Below are 23,469 nucleotides of genomic sequence, written 5' to 3' on the forward strand. Positions count from 1 at the left end.
GCCAGCACTGTTCTGTTTCCCTGCACAGTAGCTCAGCGGAGATAACATTTATCCCTTTCAAAGTCAACCCACCTCATCTGTGCGCTATGCAACGCTGCGTGCGGTGACCTTGGGATGTGTAGTTGGATGTTTCTGAGGCTCCTACAGTGTCGTGCAGACTTACATCTGAGAAATGGCACTTCTGGTGATTCTTTTGGGGTTGAAATATGCCACGATATTGAAAAAAAAGATGCATGAATATTGAAATAGATAGTTTGTGACACAAATTCTAGCAATAATTTTGAACATTTTAACAATGCATATTTCTATGCAAATTTGTCACTCTTGGAGAAGCAGCACAACACACTTTGTGAGATAATACCATGGGAGTCTTTCACCCTCACAGCTGCTTTCTGTAACTACAGTATGAGTTTATGAAAATAATTATTTTATTGATGGTTTGTAACAATATAATAAATATTCTCAGTTGGCTTTGAGGACTTTTGCACTGAACATATCTTTCTTTTCCTCCTATTTCAGTCCTTAGTTGCTGAAAAATGTGATCAGCTCAGCTCGATGGTACTTCAGCATTGCTGTTTGGAAAGAGTTTTTAAAATTTACTAATCCTGATTCGTACATTTTCATATTGTTCAATTATAATTGGCGCGGCTTGGGTGTAGCACTTTTTTTAAAAAATTCCTGTCCATAGAAATCTACCAAAAAAAAAAGTCTACTATCATTTTATTCAGTTGCATCACACATAGCCACAATAAAGTTACCTGGTTCTTCTGAGGCACCAAATTAGTGTTTTCCATAGGACTATACAGTCCCTTTTACTTCTTGACGGTGTGCAGCATTATATCCTGCAGATAATTTTAGCTTTGCCATGAGCCATATGAAGGTCAGATACGCCTGTATGAAAGGGAGACCACTGCTCTCTATGGCTTGCCAAAATGCATCTTAAGGCATAAATGCGGGGGGTTTATTCTCCATAAATTCTTAATTCCCTATACATTTCAGGGCAGCTTTAGTTCGGGCTAGCTGTAGTCCTGAGTAAATGCCCAGTTGTGGTTGAAATGTTTTAGGTGCATCTGGTTGGAAAAGGCATGAGCTAAGCCTGCCCTGAAGGTCTCCTGCCGCTGGGGATGCCTCAGCCCAACGAGTGTACTTTCAGGGAGGGTGAAGATGTTCTCCTCAGCAAGCTGGTTCCTCTGAGAGCTCTCACAGCTGTGTTGTCCTGGCTTCTGCACACCAGCGTTGAGCTTCCTCCACTGAGCATCCCACAAATAAGATTACTGAGCTGTTGACTGTTTCCCCAAAGTGGCACGCTATGGAAATTCAAATCCGTTTTGTCCAGCTTGATCACTGGGGACATCTGGGCTCTAAACAGTGGTCTTGAAAAAACTGCAAATACCCTGCTGTGTGGAGACAATACTGCAAAGATTCCTCAGTAGCTGGGGCTCTGCAACAGAGAGGTTTATATGGTAATTTTAATAACCACACAGAGGAGAAACTACATGGCATTACACTGCCACAGCAGGGGTGGTGAGCGGGATCCTTTTTTGCCCCATGAGGTGGGTGATGGGAACGTATCTGGGACCTGATAAGGATAAATCATTAACAGCAGGACTTCCACTCTCCCACAACTGAAATCATCAATAGTTCCATCTGAAGTTCAAGAACTTGAAGTTCTGCTTTCTTTGCATAAGATCTGTTTCTAGGAAAATGTAGCATGCTTTTCCAGGCCACCAACGTGGAAGAACCTTGTTGTAATTTTGATTAAAATACTCTTTGCGACATAATTCTTGCCTTTGGCAGCTCTTTAACAACTCCTTTTAGAAAAATCAGGTGATATCCAAAATGAGTGACCATGGCAAAGAGGCTAACTTTCAAAGCCCAGATATTATCACTATTGTTCACAAACATATTCTAAAAGTTTTACAGGTGGTGAGACAACTGTTGGTCTGATTTACAAATGTGGTTCAAACTGCAGCTTCTGCAGTCAATAAATTTGATTCAAAATACATCAGTGTGTCTTTCCATCCACTCCAGTGAGGTTTTCTCACTCTCTGATGCCGAGTGAAACCTGATGGGTACCCAGCGTGGCTTGTAGGCATCCTGGAATTTGCTGAGAATTTTCCCAGAATTTAGGCACATAAATAGATATGCTGCTTTGCACTTATGGTAATCAGGCTGCTTAGTGCCTAAAAACCTAGGAGGTTAATCTGGAGGCTTTTGCTGCTAGTTTGCAATATTTTTAAAGAAAAGCAGACCTCTGTGGTGGCTTCAATTTCTGCTCTTATGGTCTTATGCTTATTTTCTCATATTTGTTGTTCAATAATCTATTTTCTTTAAACCATTGCTAATGATAATGCCACATGCATCTTCCACTCATTTCTGTGCTGGGTTTAGTATTGATAGGGTCTATGAGATAGACAGATAGACATCTTGTAAATAAGGTTTTAAAAAAATATTTTTTGGGCTGTGTTAGTGAAGGCAGACCTTTTGAGTGGGGAATAGTTTCATCTTGATTAAGCATATATAAACACTAATAAATTGCAACATTTGAAAGACACTAGTTCTAACATAGTAGCCATGACTTTTTTTTTTTTTTTTTCATGTTCTGAGGCATATTGAATGCTTACTAGAAGCAAGACAAATAATGTAGTTGCAAAGCACAATTCATAAAACCATCCTGGGCCAGTTGCATGTTCATTTTTCATCGTCATTATGCATAAACTTTCAGGAGGGAACATTTTTTCTTACACAAATAAATGTTTCCAGTTTATTAAAGATCTTTTTTGCAATGCTCATTTTCCTTTGGAAACAGAAAGCGCACACAGTACAAAGATAACGTCCTGCTTAGACAATGTTGGCTAATTAAAAATCCAAGATCACTAAACAAAAGGTAAATTTTTCCTGTTTCCCACTGGATAAGATCTGTAGGAAGGAAGACCACAACTTTTAATGAAACAAGGGGAAAAAAAAAATTGCAGAAGTGTTGACTATATAATCTCTCTAGTGATACTTTGTGCCTTCTTAAATGTAGAATGAGGGAAGGTATGTCTTTGTGATTCTGCTTGAAACAGAGAAGGAGAGCTGTGTGCCTCACCCTGTGCACTTTGATGACTGAAAATGCTAATATTGTAATGTAATATTGACTGGTTTGAGTAATTGGAAATAGGGACTTGCAGACCCAGGATACTCATAATCTTAAGTGTCCAACTGGACTTTCAGTTTTCCAGTCAGTGGGGAGAACTGTTGTGGGACTAGCTACACCAGCCACAGGCCAGAAGCAGGACTGGTGATAAGTATGAAAGCAGCATCATTAATTAGTAAAATTGCATTACAGTGTAAAAGCATGCACAGAAGACAGAATGGGAAACCGAGCTCAAGATCTTTGGATTATTCATTGTAAGACATTTGTGCCAAACTGGTTGCTTGGCTGTGTGGCTTTTCATATTGCATACACCCCAGCTAAAAGAAAAATGAGAATTAGGATGGGTATACGTTTTTTCTTACTTGGCGCTGAGCAGGTGACATTTTGCAGTAAGTATACTGATAAGATATATTTAAAATTTTAGATCAAATTTTCAAATTTCTAAAAATTAAGCTAAATGGTTGCATTTAAAAACTATGAAATGAAACCTAGGAACTGTGAAATGACTACCTTTGCAGGTAATAAACAAATCCTATTAATATTTATACTTAGAGAAAAGGGACAGGTAACAAAGTACATCACATATTTCATCTGCTTAGTGATAATGCTATTGTCATTGTATACTTACAGCAATCCCTTGAGTCAAACACAGCTTGTGAGCAGCCTTCTCAGATGGCAGAAAACAGCAAGCTGGAGATACTTCTAGTGTGCTTTGGGGCTTTCAGTGTAGTGGGAAAGCTGCGCAAGCAATTGAGAAGAGCTGCGGAGTGGCACACTGAAGTTGTGCTTTATCTTGGGATCTGTAGACAGCGTGATGCTGCCCTGCACTGAGGAGAGCACCTCACCCTCCCAGTCATTTCTCTTTCCTTCAGGTCTCTCAGTAAGCCTCCACACCCTCGCCCTTCCCTCAGGAAATAAAGGTAGAACTCAAAACTCATGCCCTCTTTGTGCCCCATTTTTATCCCTCTTTTTATATGCTGTAAAGGTCAATGAAGATCTTCTTAGTGCAGGTTCTACTTTATTTTAAGAGCCTGTAGAACACTTAGGACAGTGCTTCGGAAGCATTATTAGTAAATATCAAAACTGTTAATTGAACTTATTCACCTTTAATAATCAAAGTGAGAAGAGAATATATAATAAGAGCTATAGGATTCTTTTTTGCCCTGTAAGATCCATAGCCAGAGTAATTTAGTGAGTCTTTAATCATGTCAGATAAACATCTGTAACACTCATTTGAAATCCCTTTTTATATCTCCCAGCCTTGTGTCTACACTGCTCATCCAACATCCTTTCTTAACATGACAGAATTTGCTTCCTCTCGAGGCGTGCAAGTCCAGCACTACATGCCTAATGACAGAACCCCCTCAGCAGTACATTTCTTTTGCCCCCCCTCCTCACTACCTGCGGGAAGCAATTGTGCTGACCTTCTGAGTCCTTCATCCCACAAGCTCCTTCTCCCACTCACAAGCTGCTTCTCCCTCTGATGCAAGCTCAAGAGAAGTAGTAAAAGCTAAAGATTAAGGTCTTTGTGCCAGATGCTGTAGAGATTATCAAAAAAGACAATCCCAGCTTCAGAGAACAAACCATCCAGAACAAGTTAGGAAGACACTCAACAACTGTTGAGAAAGACATGAAGAAGGTGAAGGCAGCAGGTAGTCTGTATGCATTTGTATAATTTAGTGGCCTCAGTGGGCATATTAACTACAAGGAGCCAGTAGTCTTAAGTGTTGCTGGAAAAAGGCAGGCAGTTGTAGACAGCACTGCAGAGGCAGGTTTTAAGGAGCTATTTAAAGAACAGAGACATATGAAGTGTGATATTGTTAAGATTCTTGTTAAAAGGTATTTCAGGAACTTCCTTTTATACAGTTCCTAACAACTGAGGTTTGTCAGTGCTGGTGAGATGTCAGAAGCAGGACAGAAAGAGTTAATACCAGATGTATTAACCTGTAGAAATTGAGCACACATATACCTTTCCATTGCCAGCAGCTCCCTTGATTTTAACAGGCTGATGCATACCATGGCAAATTGTGTATCTCTTTGTAGGATTGAGACCTTTGCTTCTATGCTTTATAGGGCTGGTCCTGTCTTTATTTGTATGGGGGTTTTGGAGTTTTTTTTTTGGTATAATAAATGAAGCACTGTTACTGGAATGGCCCAGAAATTATTTTTCTGATAAATGGAGTCCATTTTCTCCAGTTTTTCCTTTTCATTGTTTTCTGCAGCAGCTCACTGCAAAACCCTATTTAAATTGTCAGGTTAAATAAGCCCTTTTAAAAATAATAAGTAGAGAAATACGAGTAGTATTCTCATACTCAGAAAGAAGTATTTTACCACACTGAGCCACTAGAATGCAATGTGTCTCTTTGTCCCATTTCAGTGATGTGATGCACTTGCTATGTATGCTTATGAATCTGTGAGTCACGTAAATAAGAGCCTAGCTTGTTTGCTTCTAGCAATAAAGAGACAGAAAGGCTAAATTCAGTCACACAAGCAACTTTTCCAGGGATATTTTCACATAAGTGTGTTGATCAAAGCATTCCTTCTTCAGGAAGAAGAAAGACAATAATCAAAATGAACTTTTCTTTGAGAAAAGATAGATTTCTGCATTATTTACTCTCAAGAAATTTAGAATTAAAAGATACTCCTTTCAAAGCTCTGAGCAACCCGATCTATCTTTGAGGTTGGTGCAGCTCAGAGCAGGAGCTGAATTTGGCTGTGCAGTTAAGCAGGAGGCAGACTAGATAACTTCCCCTTCCAACCTGAAGTATTTTGTGATCTTGTTATTCTAAGGGGTGGTAGCATTGCCTTCTGCCTCTACTTATGGTTTGCAGTTCTTCCATGGAAACTGTAGTCCCAGTTCCTTTGTTAATCTCCAGTAGCTCCTGCTTATTTGCTATGTTACATGGCAGGGGAGACTGAAGGTCGTAACTAGTTCTTCCTCAAAACTAGTTTTACATGAAAAGTTTTGGGGTTTTGATTTAAGTCTGATTTGGGGTAAAAACTTGTGCTGAACACAGGCCTTTTCCATTGGCTGGTGCTTCCAGTTTTAAAATCAGATCTACCAGAAAGTATCCTTAATGCATTGGAGACGCAGCCTTCAAATCACATACTCCTCAAATAGCCAAGTTCAGCAAAGAACAAACCCAGAAATTTTGGTTGAGGTTGTATGGTACTTGTTTTTTAAGAGGTTGTGCCTGTATATGGTAAGACCTTAAAGAGTAAAAGCTAGAACAGAGCCAAGAATGGTCACCGCAAATAGAAATGGTTCTTTATCCTCTGGCTGTTGCACCTGCCTCATGAAAGGTAGGCATTTGGTATTTCCACTTCCTACTAAGGTTGTCTACTGCCTCCAAGGACAAAGGTGACACAAAGGAAAATTTGCATTATATTTCAAGCATCTGATTACAAAATATTTCACCTCTCACATTTAAAAGTGAGTATTAAAAAACCCAGCAAAATATAGCAATAAAAGCTGCCAGACTGAAAACTTACAGGAGGCTTGCTGATGGCAAATTCCTCTGGAATTCTGTTGAGTAGATTTACAGCCATGAAGATGACAGCATTAGATATGTATCGTCATGTATAGTCATACCTACGCTGGGAGACAACGAAGTGGGCATGATTTTAACAAATGCAATAGTCCTACACAACAGCTGCTTGCACACTCCTTTCTTGTCTCAGGAGCACATTTGATGAGCGAGATAGATGCTTTTTGCTTGCTGAAATAAACAGCACATGTGAATCTCTTCAGCTGGAAATCACGTTGGGAACAGGGAGGTGTAAGACAACAAGTAATTTTACTTATCACTTTAACTGATGCAGGGGTGCAGGTCTAAAATCCATGATTTATATATGTTGTGTGGGCTGGCAGCAGTCACTGGAAGTGGTCCATAAACTGAGAAATAGATTACGCCCTTTCATTTGTGCTGTTTTTAGCTAGTTGAAAAAGAATCCTAAAATAAAGGCTAAAATAAGTGCAAAGATAAGAATTGGAATAAAAAATAAAATGAACACAAAGAAGGAGAATTGGTAAAGATGTGAGATAGAGGTTCCTCAGCCTGATCAAAAAACTGGGATGCTACTGTTGTTTTAGCCCCTGTTGGTATCTCTTCCCACTGCAGTGGTGGGCACAGGGGCTCTCGCAGGGATAACTGCTCTGAGAAGAGCCTTGCAGTGGGGATAGTTGAACAACAGGGGATATTGGTTTGTTCACTGTTCATGCATTTTGGAAAGGACCGAACTGTTTGTGACTGCCTCCAAGCTCAGCTTAGAGGGCAAAACCATCGCGTCTCCTCTTTTAGTGCAATCAGCAGAACTTGAACACTCAGGAAGCAGTAAAAGGTGAGATAAGGGGTAGGGGAGCAGCAAGCAAGCATTTGTGTGATGTCGCCGATATTTGCTTCAGGTATTTTCTAATACCATCTCTGGACAGAAGTGAAAGAGATTGAAAGAAGGGTAGAAGAGGCCAAAAGAAGAAATACTAATAATATAGTTAATTTTATAATTTGAAAGCATTTCCCTCTCATCTCTTCCTACTGCAAGGGATGATTTTTGGATCTTTCCCATGAGCTAACTTCTCATATTCTTAACCTCTCTGCTGTGTCTTCCTTTGTCTTGTCAATTGTCTCCTTAAGTGACTTCTTCCTTGGTTCAGAGGGTTTCTCTTCCTTCACTTAACACATTAAGGCTTAAATTTTACTTCAGCTTCTGAACATTATCAAGGTTTTAATTTCAGAAGATCTGAAAAATGTGTTTCAGTATTGTCTCGGTGTTAGACTAGTCTGAGGGGCTGGCCACAGGAGTGGCAGCCAAGCCAAATTCCTGTCCGCCCCCTTTGATGAAGGCAAAATATCACCTGCCTGTCAGATAGGGAACCGAGGAGTTAGAACATTTGTATAATAGGATAAAAACAACAAGGCTATAAGAAAACAAAGTGTTATAAATACAGAGAAAAGCCCAACACCATAGTAAATGAGGAACTCAGAGTGAAAAATGCTCTCTGGCTCTGATCCAGAATCCCCAGGTTGAGTGGCAGGTTTTTAGTTTACTTCAGTGAGTTTTGGAACAGAACCTAGATGACCCTGGTGTCTAAGTCATACATAAGTCAGAGTAGATTTGTACTTCATCTTCTTGGGCTGGAAACTGAACCATACAGCAGGGAAAAGAGCATGTATTGCTCTGGAGTAATAAGACAGGGAAGACACAGATGGTTTTCCATGAGATAAGAAAGAGCGCTTGCGAGTGCAGACCTCATCCATCCTGTTAAAACCGTTCATCTTGTGAAGTCTGCCTCCTGGAATTGTGTATTTGTCTCTGTAAAATATTCAGCTTCCTTTTCGTCTCCTGGGTTTTCCACCCACTCATTTTCATCAGCAGCAGTGGAAGTCCTTAATTTCTCATGTCTAAGTGGGCTAAAAGGTCAGGGAGGTGACAGGTGACTGTGGAGGCCTGTTCATGTAGACAGTGTATTGGCTAAGAAGCGTTTATTTCTCAGATAGTGTTAATTTCATGTACTCTGATGCCTGTGTCCAGCAGAGAAATATTTAGAGAGCTGATTATTTATTAAGCACCAAAATGAGACACAAAGTTGACAAAATGTCTAAACTAACAAGGACATGAGTATTGGCTAAACACTGACCTATTTGATAGTAATACTTTATATACTTCAAATTTTTAAGCCACTGCGTGCATTTGAACTAATTAATACCTTCAAATATCCCTGCAACATATGTAAGTCTCCTCTAAAATGTACAGAATTGGAAATTCAGACACAGAGGTCTGGAGATCAAAAATTTAAATGTAGATTTGGGGTGTCAGCCTCCACAAGATCTGGGTCACTCTTACATATAAAAGCCTTCATATACATTTATGCACTTAGTACTAGCTACACTTGTGGAGAACATTTGGGCTAAATGACTTATCCAAGGTCACAGAAATCAGTAGCAGAGCTGGGAAAGGAACTGAAGAGTGCATCTTCTTTAAAGGTAAAATGCAACTGGGCCATAAAACTGTTTTAAGTGTATTATGCTTTGTGAATTTTATAATTACAATAATGAATTTATTTTATTTAATTTCATGCTATTCATGAAAAATTCAATCTAGTGCATTAAACAAGAGGTGCTGCAGCTGCACTGTATCAACCCCATGGTGTATCCAGACTAGCACACTCTGTGACTGGGGCCAAGAGGTTATATTTCTACTGTGGCAAAATACTTAGAGTGGACTTGTCACTGTATATCAATTATCTGTTGATCCATACACTTAGGTAAAAGCAAAAGGCTATTGTACTTTGTTAGAGCACTTCCTTCACTCAGTATAAGAGCAGAATACCCTTCCTTCATAAGAAATCCTCCAAGGATAAGAAATATTCCAAGAAGATTGAAAAGCATGAGGATCTCATCAGAGGCCCTGAGCTACCTGATCTAACTTTGAGGTTGGCTGTGCCTTGAGCAGGAGACTGGACCACTGACTTCCAAAAGTCCAAGCTGCATCACACTGCACAGTTTCCTTTTGATGAAACCTTTGTGTGGGAAGGGAAAGAGTCTATACAGCACAGAGCACCAACTGCACGAGAGGAGAGCTAGCTCCCCACAGAGCTGTAGAATGGGATTACCTTCCTCTTACTTACCACTGAGAACACAGGGCCCCTCTAGAACACCATTTGTAAGATACCTCTCTGAGTAAGTAGTGCAGGCGATCTGGGAACCAGCTATTAAAAGTGGTTAGCAAGATACCTTATCTTGCCAAATGGTCTCAGCTGCCGTTGCTGTTAGTGGGAGGGAAGAGTGCACTACGTTTCACAAGCAGTTCTCAGCTCCTTGCAAATGATATTCAGGTATGCCTTAAATTACTTGATGAAATGCTAAAGTACCACCAGGTGCTTCTTAATTTTCTCTTTTCCACCCACTCATTTTGTCAGTGTTTTCTGGGCCCAATGCTTCTGTATCAATGCCTGTAAGACAAAACTAGTCTCCTCGTGCTGTCCACTGCTGCTACAGTGCTCTTTTCTTTCTGATGATGAAAATTACCCTCAGCAACTTTTTGAGATGTGAGTAATGCCACTCCATGCAACAACCACCAGATGGTAACGAAGAGCAGACTGGTTGTGTGTCTTCTGTAGATTAAGTGTATTACCATAATGGCAAATTTTGCCTTTGCAAACAGAGTTTACAAGTACAGCTCTAAACGTCAATTTGCTCAGCTGTTTACAGACCCCTGGGCCACTGCAAAATTCTGCTTGGCAGCTCTATTTGCATAAAAAATTGTTCTGTTTGTTTTTACACTAAAACATCTTAAAGGGAATATTTTCTACTTAACGTGAATGCTGATATTATTATTTAGTAAAGAGATGTTATCATTGTAAGGAAGGTTTTGAGTATAGCTAGTGTGCAACTACACAAGCAATCCCTTCTAAGAAGGTAGATGCAGAACACTTTTAGGTGACTGTATGCCTTGCTCCTTTTGGAGCCATAACATTTCTTAAAATGTCATGACATAAAAGATGTATTTCTTCCAAGGTAGAAAGGAGGGTTTCTCTGTTAATGTGTGTGCTTGACATCAGCAAAGAGATCAGTGATGGGAAGTGAACCAAAGCAAAGCGAAGTATCTCTTCTTAACTGAACGTCATTGTCAGTGCAGAGGTGGCTCTGAGCACAGCTCACCAACCCCCCCTGCCCCCAGCACAGCAACAAGAGGGAAGAGCAGCATAAACAGAGCCTCATCTGTACTGCTAGCCCCAGACTTTTAAGAATTAGAAGTCAGTCTCACAGGGGTCATGAGATTCAGAAGTCCTAGTTTTACTTATCTGCCTGCAGGAATTTGGGTTCTTCACGCAGTACCTTGTAAAACACCTAGGTCAGTTTTTCAGGTTTTTCTCCCCCATTGTACAATCTAGACACTCTGCAACTCTCCCTCTCTCTTTTTAAAGAAAAGCAAGGCTCCTCCTGCCGTTGAGAGACCTGAGCGAGCCAAGCACCATGAAGGCAGGGAGAAAATCACTAGAGCCAACACCAGTGGCTTCAGTGAGAGTCAGAAGCCAGACCTATGGCTCCCATGGCATATTTAATGCATTCCCTGGGCATCTGCCCATGACTCCTATACTTCTGGGATTAATAGACATGTAATGACTGGGAACATGAAGCCTCCCAGGGAAGCAGTTTGTTGCTGCTTCTGCTCTCTTGTTCCCTCTGGGAGCAGGGACCAGCAGCGGGATGCAGCTGCGTTTAAGCTAGGTAGCAGAGCAGGAGGCGCTGCCTGAAAGCGGGAACCTGAAGGAGACCACAGGTGGGAACACCCAGCCTTCCTCCCTTCTCCTTCTGAGCCACGGCAGCTCCCACAAGCTGCCCCTGCCTCAGCCCCCTGCCCCTCTCTCCACGCTGCCTGCCACCTCTGAAAGAAGCAGTAGGTTTGCTGTGGCTTCCCCGATTCCTCCCCACAACCTTGGCTGCCATGTTGTTCACCTCAATGCAACAGAGATAACCTCGTACTACTTTTAGAAAAATCTCCATTCCCCTTATCATATTTGTCTGGGGATGCTCATTTTAGAGGCACAAAGCAGATCTGCTTTATTCCCTGCTCCGCCACTGAGGAGGTGACTGTGACCTGCCATGATGGCCCCTGCATCTCTAGGCTCCTGCTGCTGATGTGATGCGGGTCAAGGACGTGCCCAATTATGTAAGTGTGTGCGCTGGGGAAGCAGTAGGGTTATCAAGAAATGAGAGGTGGAAGCATAGGAATTCTCTAATGATTTCTTGCTGAGAATGCTTTTTGCCTCGAACTGTCAGTTCCTTCAGTGAGTGCTTCCACAAACACATTTCCATTGCAGTGTGTAGAGCAGAGGTCCCCTTAAATACGAAGCTCACAGTTCACCTCCTTAAACATCCATGTGTCAATCGCTAGAAGAATCCACATAAATCCTATTGCAATCAGTAATAGCAATATATAAATATATATGTGTATGTATAAACACACACACACACACACACACACACATATATATATATATTTTGTACTCAAAGGATTTTCTAGACTTATTCCAAGCAATCCAGGACATGTGTGTTAAAATATCCATGGTACTATAGAACAGTCTTGTAAATACCATATGTCAGAGGAAAAAATACATGGCTAAATGCATGTCGGCATCAGTTCCTGCAGTTTTGTAGGAGTTCTGGCCATGGAAGTGAAGCAAAGGTGGGCTGGCTGAAGGTTCAGTTTTAGACAGAGCTTATGCTGTGCTTTGAAAGGACAGCTGGGGTGGTGATCGGAGAACTGACCTGGGATGCCACACACTGGAATTAATCTCCTGTTCTGCTGCAAGTTTCTTACATGGTGTTATGGTATTGCATTGCCATTTAGGCTTTTTGCGTCTCAGTTCCCAGCAAAACAGAAATAATAGTACTTTCTTGTGTCCCACCCTAACTTAATCTTATCTATCTAGACTGTAAGTTCTTGAGAGAAGGAAGTGCATCTGCTAACACATTTTCTACAACGAATGCAATGGGATCCTTTTAAAACTGGAGCTAACAACTTTGTGATCAGATTCTGAAATAAGAAGCTGGGAAGAAAACTACAAGAACTACAGCAGGCAGGGAAAACTGGTCTGGAAGATGAGCCAGAAAGAGCTTAAGCATCTATCTTACTGCTCCCGGAGCAGAACTTAAATTGCAATCAATAGACCCAAAATCCAGACTCCTTAAACATAAACACGTCGCTAGAGGCGCAGTTAAGGCCCACAGTATCCTGGCATCCCCACTGATGGAAAACTCTTCCCTGAATAGATAGTTCAGGCTTCTCCTGAGCTCCAGATCAAAGTCTTGACAAAGCCAAGGACAGGTGGGTTTTCTGTAGGTTCCCATGATCTCTTTAATGTGTGTGGATGCAGGAGAGGAGGGGTGTGAAAGACCCCTTGCACCATTGAGGAGGTGCAAGGAGGAGAGTGAAAGACCCTCTAGGTAGCTGTATACAGAGAAGGTATCCATATCTTCTCTTGGCCACCTACCAAAAATGGGATTGGGGTATACGTTTTCCAAAGAATGGAAATTCAGCCCCTGACCTTTAAAAAGGATGTATGTGAAGACAAGCTGTTTGATCAAGACTGTAAGAAACTCCATAGATATGGGCAGAAACTGTAAGAAGTCCAAGAATTCAATGAATTAGCTATTCAGATAAAGAAACATTTGGGTGCTTGGCAGTGACCCTAGTTTTATCTCCTCTTTTCTAAGTGTTAGAGGCTTCTAGCTATACAATATATAGTTGGGCATTAAAGGTTTTCCCAGTCTTTTCCATATAAGCTTGGCTGTATTTATGGATTTGATTCCAGAACTAAATCAAGTCAAAATCAGCTGAATAACAAAACCTTCTAGGGAAAAGGATGTAAGCTGTAATTTACCTATATAACCTGTACTGTTGGTGGAGCCTATAGTTTACAAAAAACAAAATAAAACAAAAACAAGCTGAAAGATTAGATAATGCCTTCCACAAGAAAAGTACTAACTTCCTTTTTCTTTCCACTTAATCTGATGATAAAGTAGAAATGAGAAGAGTGATGAAAAACTTTTTTGCTCTTCTGTGTGTTGTGATAAATAAAAAATGATCAAGCTATACTTGAAGATCCATAGCTTTGGATAAAACTGCTTTTGAGGCATGGCCAGAATGTGTGCTTCATCAAATATCATTAGGAGGATACATCAACATAGGGGCAGTAAAAAAAAAAAAAAAAAAAAAATCTGTTTAAGATCTTCAAGTGCTTTCTGAGCATATGGAGCTGGGCAAAAATAGTCCCCTTCTTACAATAGTCCATGATGGGTGAGATTTCTTCTGAGAAATCTTGGAAAAATTGGTGGTAAAAGCTGGAGAAGCTGAGAAAATGCTGAATTCAGCAAACATTTTTAGGGAGCATCAATCCGGCCTGTGACCACTAAATTCTTCTTGGAGTCATCAAGTTCTTTTAGAGAGATGATAAACCCAGAAATTCTTTGAAGTGAGCAAAGACCACTTGAAGCAGTATTTTTAAAATCAGCATACATCTGCTGGTGACAAATAAGCACCCTGGGAGTTTCTGTATTTGTCTATGCTACAAAAGAATCTAGAATATCTCTTAAAATGTAATTAAAAAATGTTGAAATTAGCCAAGGCAATATACAAATGGGAGAGTTTTTCATATATCAAGGACAACAATCTCTGGGTTTGGTATCAATCTTACTGAGCTCTTGATAGTCATTGCTAGATCTAAGGGAGATATTAACCAGTGATAAATTTTAGAAGTGTTGAAGTGTTAAAATTAATTTTCTAGGTTTAGAGAAAGTGATTTCTCATGTAGTTTTAACACTTTTAGGGAGTAAATGCACCCAGATGGCACCTGGATCCTACACCAATAAAACTTGTGGCAGGGAGGGTGTGACACATGGGCACTATATCTATCTTTTCTTAGAAAATACAACATAAGCATCTTCTTAAAAGCCATGAGTACTTCTTGCCTGGTGCCCTGACATGGCACATCCACAAATCTTTCAACCTGATGTTACCTTTACTGAAGTACCTGTACTAAAGAGGCAAAAGGTATCAATAATATTATTCTTTGTTCTAAAGAACCTGGGAATCATTCAAAGACCAGCTAAGTCTCTAAAATTGCTGCAAGGGAGATAACTGAGTGAGTTTCTTTGATTTCTACCTGTAGCAGAACTACTGGGCCTATGGCATCTGTGCTCCTTATGACTCCAGGCATGGATTTGAGAGGGGGTTGAGTGATGACATTTCTCAGGACATTCATGTGGGGAGATCATTACTGGTGAATACCACTTGACTTTACTATTTCATTTCACACAGGTGTCTACACATATGCAGAAGGTAGTAAATCAATCTAAACCCAAAGGTGTCCCTGGCTCTGCCAGGGTGTTGTTGGCTTTCTTCCACGTCAGCTGCTAGAAGTGGCAGTGCTGTAGAGCTGCAGTTTGCTCTGTGTCTGTGACTAGCCAGCAGGATTCTTCCCAGTTCTCAATTACCATCTATTGACCTTGCTTTAGTTCTTCTTTTCTTGCTTCTGCCAGCAAAATTTTTCTGAGATATCCCTAGATCAGATAACCTCAGAAATATTTTCAATGTTCTGCAAAAAGGGATTACTTTTTCTTGCAACGGACAGAAAAACTAGAGGCTCTATTGGAGGCCAGTTCGAAGTATAGTCCATGCTATAGCAGAAGACTGGTGCAGAAAAACAAATTACATCGCTTCGTAGAAGATCAAAAGTGGCTGATTAACCCAGGCAAACTTATCTGATGTGGTGAAATTAGACTCCGGAAGAGCTGCTGATCCATCCTTCCATCATTCCTGATCAGATTGCTAATGAAGCCAGGGGCAGTGGACTCTTGCTGGCGTGCTGGTTTTCACCTGCGTGTGGAGTTAAACGGGCTGCTCCCAGAGCCTCATCACAGGAGCTGGAGTGACCTTGGCGTGCCATCCTACCGTCTGCGCTGTCCAGGCTTGTAAATACTGAGTGGAGTGTGCGTGCTGTCCGTAGGTAGGCTGCCCTCTCTGTGAGGTTTGGGCAGAGTGTTTGTCGTTCCAGCAAGGCAGTCAGATCGGGATCCTGTGAGGCAGTCGGGAGATGAGGATCTTGTCAAAATCTCAGGAAGCGGGCTAGTAATCTGCAGAGGCCTAAATAGGGTTTTTAAACTTGGAAGCAGAACTGACTGCCTAGACAAAGTTTTCTGAAAGATTAACAGCATTGGCAAGCTAAATGGATTTCAAGCACAACTTTAATTGTTTTTCAAAGGAATCGGCAAAGGGCACCCTAGCTGGAACGAGCTCTGAAGTACAATCAGGAAGATTTCAAGTGTACAGTACTTTTGAAGATAATCGGGAATTTCAGTACTTGGAGAAACTGTAGCAAGTAATGAATGAAGCCTTTTTATGTTGGCATTGATAGTACTGTAGTCTCGGCGTCAATTACAATACCTGCTCTAAGTGCTCCTGCACGATGAACTTCCCCATCCTCATTAAAATTGACATGCACACTGATTTCCAAACCTAAACAATCGTCCCCGCAGCACACTCGATCGGAAGAACAAGAAGAACAAGTCGTTTATTGCCAACACCTATTGTGTTGGGGACACCCCCCCCCTTTCTCTTTCTTCCCCCCTTCTCTTCCTCTCTCCGCCCAGCCATCCCAGTAGCCTGTGACAGACTAGCAACACTTCTGAGTGGATTTTACTCTAATTGTTGCAGAATCCCTTGGACCTTGCATAATGGAAATTATTTGGGTCACCAAATCCTGTTTCCTAATTATAGGAATGGAAAGGAAAAAGGAAACAAACAAACAAAAAAAAAAGTGAAACCATTCCCTCATTCTGGCATTTTTGCTTGTAGAAACCCGGGGTAACCCACTCACACCCATCCGTTTCGGGTGCGCTCCGTTTAACCTTGAAGTCAGTGCTCTCTTTCCTCTCCTCTTCCCTCCGTTCCTCGTACACCGGAGCGGAGGGACCCTCCTGCTCCTAAACCCTCCTCGCTGGGGAATCAATCGCTCCCCCAACCCTTCCCCTTCCCGCTTCTCTCCCCCACCCCCACCGCCCCCCCCCCCCCCCCCTCCGCTCTTGGTTTTGTTCCCCCCTTGGGAAGCGGAGATGATCGGGACGAAGGAAGACTTCGCTGCCGCGGACACCTCCGCGACGCCCCCCAGGGCCCCCCCCCCCCCGTCGCACCTCCCCGCACCCCGCCCGGCGGGCAACAACGGGCGGGTCCCCCGGCCCGGCGGGGGCCACGGGGCGGCCGGGAGCGGAGAGCGGGGCGGAGCGCGGGGCCGCGGGCGGGGCGGGGCGGAGGTGGGAGCCGAGGGGGGGGGTGGTGGTGGTGGCGGAGGGTGGGGGGGGGAAAGCGTCGGGTACCGGCGCCTGTTGCCCCGAGAGAGTTAACGGTGCGGGGAAACTCGGCTCGCCTCCGCCCGCCTGGCAACCGGGGCGCCGCGCATGTAGAGCCGCCGGGGGCTGCCTCCGCCGCACCCCCCCTACCCCCCCCCCCCCCCCCTTCCCGGGCCCCGCGTCCACCTTCCCCGCCCCGGACAAGGCGTTTAACGTGCCCAGGCGTGAAGTATGGCATGCAAAGATGGTTTCTGTCAAGGAGCCAGCCATCGCCATGTCCTCGGGTCTCTCCATCGCCCTCCTGCACTGCCTGTGCCTGGCGACGTGGTGAGTACCCCCGGTGGCGGTGGCCGGGGCGGGGGGGTGCCCGGGCGGCCGGTCCCGGTGCCGCTGCCCCCGCGGGCTCCCGGCGGCTCCGCTCACCCGTTCGTTCCCTCTTTGCCTCGTAGTCTCACCGGGCCGCCGGGGCAGAGCAAAAAAGAGGAGAAATTGTGGCCAGAGAATTTCACCAGCATCCTGAACAGCCTCCTGGATGGCTATGACAACCGGCTGCGACCGGGATTCGGGGGTACGGTGGCGGCGTGGGGGGGCAGGTGGGGGGGCCGCCGGGCAGGAGCGGGGGGCGCAGCGCTCGCCGCTTGTACCGACCCGTTAGCGACTGAAAACGCGCGTGTGTGTGTGTGTGTGTGCGTGTCCCCTCTCCCCACCGAGGGGTCCGAGCCCTCCGGGGCGGGAAGGGCCAGCAGCGAGGCTGCTCCTGGCCCCGCGGGCCCGGGGGGGGGGGGGGGGGGGGGGGGGGGGGGTGTTGCTGAGCAGCCCCGGCCGCGGGGGCCCCGCCGGGGCGGGCCCGGGCTCAGCCCCCGCTTCGTTGCTCTGCCCACACCCTGCGCTCGGGCTGCTGCTGTTTCGCTGGGGAAAAAAAAAAAAAAACAAAAAACCCTAAAGCCGGTGTGCGTTGGCTTGATGAGGACGGAGGGACATGTCTAACATGCAGATTCTTCTGGGTTTTGGCAGTTTTTGACCCCTAAATGCCACAGCTCGGGTCCTGGTAGAAACAAGCCTACGTTTAGCAGCCTAAGGGGTCAGAGATTTGGTGGGTTCTGTTCCACTCGTTAGGGAAAAACAGAGCTTAGGTGCCTGGGCACACCAGTTCTTTACCACAGGTGCTCCAGCTTTGATTTAGAAGTAGTGGACCTAATTGCTGTATAGGAATTGGGAGATTCGAGGAGTTTCGAAATTGCCTTCACGGGTGAGGTTTTTGTGCCCCTTTTCTGCCTCAGGCTGTTAAGATGCAGTTTTGTGCTGCTGAAGAAGCAGGCAGTCTTGCTGTTCTTTATTGGTTTTGATGTTACCGTGCAGGGGCTTGGAACCAAAAATCATTAGGACCCAGATGAAATAAAAGTTCATTTTATAATCTGGAAAAAAGATTTTAAAAATACAGATTTGAAAGTAAAAAAAAAAAAAAAAAAACAAAAAAACCAACAAAAAACCAAACCAAAACCGAGATTTTAGAATAAATGCTACAGCCCTTCTTATGACGCACAGAGCTGTAACGAGCATTTTATAGGCTGCTTCCTATACAGGATTGAATGAGATTCTTGCGTAGGTTTGTGTTGCGAAATACTTTCTTCCTCCTCTGAAAGTACCTTCTTCAAACACGTGATCCATCTACACTGACATGTATGCCAACACATTCCCCACATGCCATATACAGGGCTCACATTCATGATCATGATTGTTAAAAGACAACGCTTGGCACCATTGATCACTCCTTTATTATTTTGAGCACATAGAATAAATGAGGCCTTCTGTAAGTTAGCTTATATGTCAAGTGAGAAGGAAGCTAAATTTATTAGCACCCAGAGGAATCATTGGGAACCAGTAGCCTTTTGCAGTTTCGTCTCTGCGGAGAGGTTACAGACACTTCTGCACGCGTACAAGAGATGTGCTATGTTTGGCATCATTTTAGGTTGAATGCCAACTAATTAGTCATCTAGCAAAGATGCTTTATGAGCATTATCAGATTTCCAAAATTAAACAACTACTAAATATGTAATATGACATACAGTTTATGTTGATTTTTATTTTAATACAGTTGTCCTTTGCAGGATATTTTGCAAGAATAGATCTTTTTCCTCAGTAAGTGTTGCAGACTTTCAGCAAAATGCTATCAAGGAGGAAAAGTTCATTGTATCTCCCTGAATGTTTAGAATGGCAATATTGAAGTAAATGATAGAGGGAGGAAAAAACTCTCAGATTTCAGCCTGGGGAAAACACCTCTGGGTGAATACTTAACAGACTGGGTGTTTTCTTGGTTCTTCTTTCCTTATAACATTTAAACCACTCACTCATCTTTGAGTTTTGAACTTCTAAGTAAAGCACGGGGAAAAAGATCCTTTGTTTCTTTAAATGATGCCTGCCTTGCTATCTCCTTACAGCAAAAGTTATCTTCGCCTGATTTGACAAGAAAAACTTTTAAAAAAAACAAACCAAACCCAACCGAAGAAAGACATTTCTGCAATTGAGCAGATTTGACTTTTAGTCATAACTCAGAGTAATAACTGAGGATTAATTATTAAAATATACACTATACAAACCAAGTACCCCCTGTATTTTATTTTTTTTTATTTTTTGTGATAAATCTTTATGACCACTGGGACTTGCACCTTAAAAGCGGGTCACTCGCTAGTTTTGTAGCACAGCAAACAAAATGTCAGAGGGGATGGGAATATTTAGAGATGAAAAGCATAGTGTGTTTTGGTAATGTTAAAACTACATCACTTTCTGATGAACAGCAGAATATTTATTTTGGTTTTATTCTTGAAGCTGATTCACCATCTAGTTTTCACGTGGCTCGAAATGAAATGAAGGTTTTATTTTAAGAACAAAAGGCCGCATCGAGGTCTGACTGATGCTGATTTTGAACTTCAAATTAATGAAACCCTTTCTAATTCTGGTGCAAATTATGTTTAAAATCAGACTTGGAGAGGTAGCCAAATTTTGGATTTTGCTGGCTTCTTCCAGAGTTGCCACAAATAACAATTCATGAAGATTTTTAGCATGCAGAGCAAAGTAGAAAACATTAGATTTTGGAGATTTCCTAAAACTGGATCCAAATTATAGATGCTGTCATTAATTATCACAATTTTTGGTAGTTATGGAGGAAAAGTTAAATTGCCTGAGCATGCTTACAAGTGTGGAAACGGTCTCTCAGGAGGGTTTTGAACCTCAACACAGTTTGTCTTGGTACTTCTTATGCAGGAGCATGGCTATATTGAGGTTCAAGAGAAGAACAAAGTTACCCATGTTGTTGGATTGACACCTTGCATTACAAACTAACTTTATTAAATGGATTTAAAAAATTAAAAAGTTGCTGTCTGTTACTAAACACTGTGAGGTTTTGTAGTGTAATAAACAAAACCGGAAGGGTTTATGAAAAAGGTTATTAAAGACCATTGAAGTGAAAATTTCCATTAAGTTTGGGGGGGAGGGAATCTAAAGAAGCAAGAGAGAAGCAAAGAGATTTCACGTAGAAATGTAATGAAACAAAGCAGAATGGGCAGTTTCGTGTAGGGAAAGAAAAAAAAAAAAAACACAAACAACAAAACCCAAGTGCTGTTAAGAAAACTTTAAATGCACGAGAGTTTTGAATTTCAGTAAAGGGAAGATAATTTAGGGAGTAGTGAGTAAAGTAATGCTGTATGGTGTTTGAAAATAGTGTGGTGGAATTTAAGTGAATTCCATTCCCTACACTGTATGCTCCATTATATTATTATCTTGAATTTCAGAAAGCAATTTGTAATGCACGTGGGTTTCCTGGTCAAAACCACTCTATAAGAACAGGTTGTTTACCTAAGGCACTTGTAGTGTGATTAATTAAAAGCATTATCTGCTGGAAAACTTGGAAGTGTTACCACAGTGCTATTTTGATTCAGCTGTAAAACTTCGAAGCAAAAGTATTTCTAGTTTTACCCTGACTCTAGTTTTTACTGGCTTTTCAGAATTTTGTATATGACACAAAGGAGAACTATTGAAAGCTGCAAAAGCTGGATTTTCTCTGAAAATTCCCTTGTAACCTTTCTACTGGTGATTAGTTTCAAAATGATGGTAAAAGTCCAGAGACTTCTTAAAAGGAGTGTTATTCGCTTGAAGTAAAAGGCCTGGGTCTGATTTGTCATTTTAAACACTCGCATGGTCTCAGACTTTACCTGAGAAACTCTTGACATGAGGGCCTGCAAGATCCAATTCAAACCCCTATTGGATTGTAACTCTAAAAAAAGTAATAGTGTATTTGGAACTTTCATGATACAGTAACTCATCACACTTAAGCCTGCACTTAGGGAAGTAAGAAGGAATGGAGGGACTGAAGCTAGTGAGGGCAGCATCAGTGTGTGCTGCCAGGTATCTGCTAATTTTAATGAATTGTGACTTTTAGAGAACATCTCATCTCTGGCGTCTTCCTTTTGATGGCCAACTGTATGGCCAGACCAAAGAAAGAAGGTGGTGTGTGACTTGCCTCCTGCCCAAGGCTCTGATGTGGACTGCAAAACCCACTGACAGTAGCTCTAAACAAGCTGAGCCAGTCACCCACAGCGTGTGGCTGGCTCGTTGTGGTGTGGTTGCCCATCAGTCGGTGAAAGCTGGAGCTCACTCTCCTCCGGAGTTCTGTTTATTTGTGTGAGGTAGAGTGTGGAACAAGCTGCAAGTGTCACTATCAGCGAAATGGCGTTAGCTCTGTGGCTTTCTGTTTGGAAGTTGCCACATGCGCTGGCTCATGAGTAGAAGGAACAGGACCGTGTTCGTTCATTTTCCTTTTTTTCCATTTCTTCCTCTCTTCACATTCTTTCTCATCATCTCGTACCTGTGAAAGTGCAGCTGAGTACTTGGTTGGATTAAATATGTTGGCCATTGTCTCCCCTAAGAAGGGGGTAGGAGAGGGCTTCTCTGCCCCTTCTAGGCTGTGTGATGTTCAGCTGATGAACAGCATTTCTGAAGAGTTTAATTTCCTGTCAGTACACGAGGAGTGACTTTAGTCAAAAAATAAACACAGAATAAACTTGAAGAGCAAAGACAATTTTCTGGTTTTGGAGAAAATAAAAATATCTACATGATTATCAGCTCTTATTAGGAACACATGCATACCTTCAAAGTCCCATAGCTCAGCATAATGGATATTGTAATTTATTTTTATTTTATTAGATTGCAAATGGACTCAAAGTGAAGCTGACTGTAAAGTGAAGTGAAGCTGATAATTTTTTTTTTTTTAGGCAGTTGTCCAGTCTTCCTCAGCTGCTGAGAGTAGATGACTCAAAGGCTTAACAGGATATGGTGTTAGATACCTGTAGTTGACTGATTTGAATTTGGCCCAGGTTAGTAATGCTTGAAGTCATTACCATCTGTCTGTTTTTCAGTGACCTGTGTAAAATTAGCCGATATTCTTAGTCCAGTTCTTAGTAGACAGGTGTCCACATCATGAGAACTGGCACCAGTATCAAGCTTGTTGGCTGTTGCAGCAGACATTATTGGCTGATGAACAGGCAAAGAAACAGTAATCTCATTTCTGGAGGTATGTTTTTCCCTTGTCAGGGTTCAGATGTGATGATGGATGAACATACATAAACACAGGTTATTGTGTGCTGCTGCGTTTGTTGTATTTGTCTTTTTGGTAGAGGATGTAGCCCATGTGTTTGAATTCCATGTTAATTTTTTTAAAAATGCCCTACCTAGTTGTTCTGGCTTCCTAACAGAAATCTTACATATAGCAGGTGACCTCAGCTGTTCTTTCTGATAGAACGAAGTAAGAGAACATGCTTCATATGATGGCTTTTTTCCATTTTTTTTTTTTTTTTTTTAAAAGATACCAACCCTATTCAGGAAACAAGAATTTGGAAAGAGAAAGCACCAAATCTTTCACATGTAGTTATATTTAAAAAAAAAAAAAATCTGTAGCAACTACTTTTTTCCTTTTTTTTTAGATGTAACTGTAGGAACTGCTGTAATATAATTTCATACTTCGCATTTGAATTGTACTTTGTATGTTGAAACCTTTGTACAGATTTGTTTGTTAACGTTCTTGACTGGTTGCGTGACTCTTGATGGCAAAATATGCACTATACAGAAAGCCTGTGCAGGATTTGACTGTTTACATACAGTGGAGATCTCTGCAGTGACAGTTGCCTATGGAGACGCGGGGATAATGGAGCCCAAAGTCTTTCACTGGGAGCTGTGCTGCAGTTCATCCCATATGTTGGCATAAAATGCATGGGAGAGCTGTCTTATGTTCCTCTTCACAGGGTTAGGGCCTGGCATCGCTTCTTCAGCCCACATGTAACATCTCTATCTAACACTGAACTATTCTGGCTTTTTGCAGGGGTTGCTTTTAATCCTGCCTGAGCTTCTTTAAAGTATATTATCTTGCAAGCAATGATTCAGACTTAACTGTTCCCACTGCAGTGTGTAGGACTCTCCTCCTATTTCATT

At 42.2% G+C, this 23,469-nt stretch overlaps 1 protein-coding gene across 4 annotated transcripts in view; it reads left to right on the forward strand.

The window, feature by feature from the left end:
* Window positions 1-17,004: 17,004 nt before the first annotated feature.
* The window catches only part of GABRA4 (gamma-aminobutyric acid type A receptor subunit alpha4), a 74,273-nt gene continuing 67,808 nt past the window's right edge, over window positions 17,005-23,469 (forward strand). For all 4 annotated transcript variants that reach the window (XM_042807979.1, XM_042807980.1, XM_042807978.1 and 1 more), the window contains exons 1-2: window positions 17,005-17,316; window positions 17,439-17,557. In XM_042807979.1, the coding sequence (XP_042663913.1) occupies window positions 17,234-17,316; window positions 17,439-17,557 (202 nt within the window). In that variant the 5' untranslated portion in view covers window positions 17,005-17,233. The remainder of the gene's footprint in view (window positions 17,317-17,438; window positions 17,558-23,469) is intronic.

Source organism: Tyto alba, unplaced genomic scaffold, assembly GCF_018691265.1.
Source record: "Tyto alba isolate M040663 unplaced genomic scaffold, T.alba_DEE_v4.0 Super-Scaffold_6, whole genome shotgun sequence".
NCBI classification, from domain to species: domain Eukaryota; kingdom Metazoa; phylum Chordata; class Aves; order Strigiformes; family Tytonidae; genus Tyto; species Tyto alba.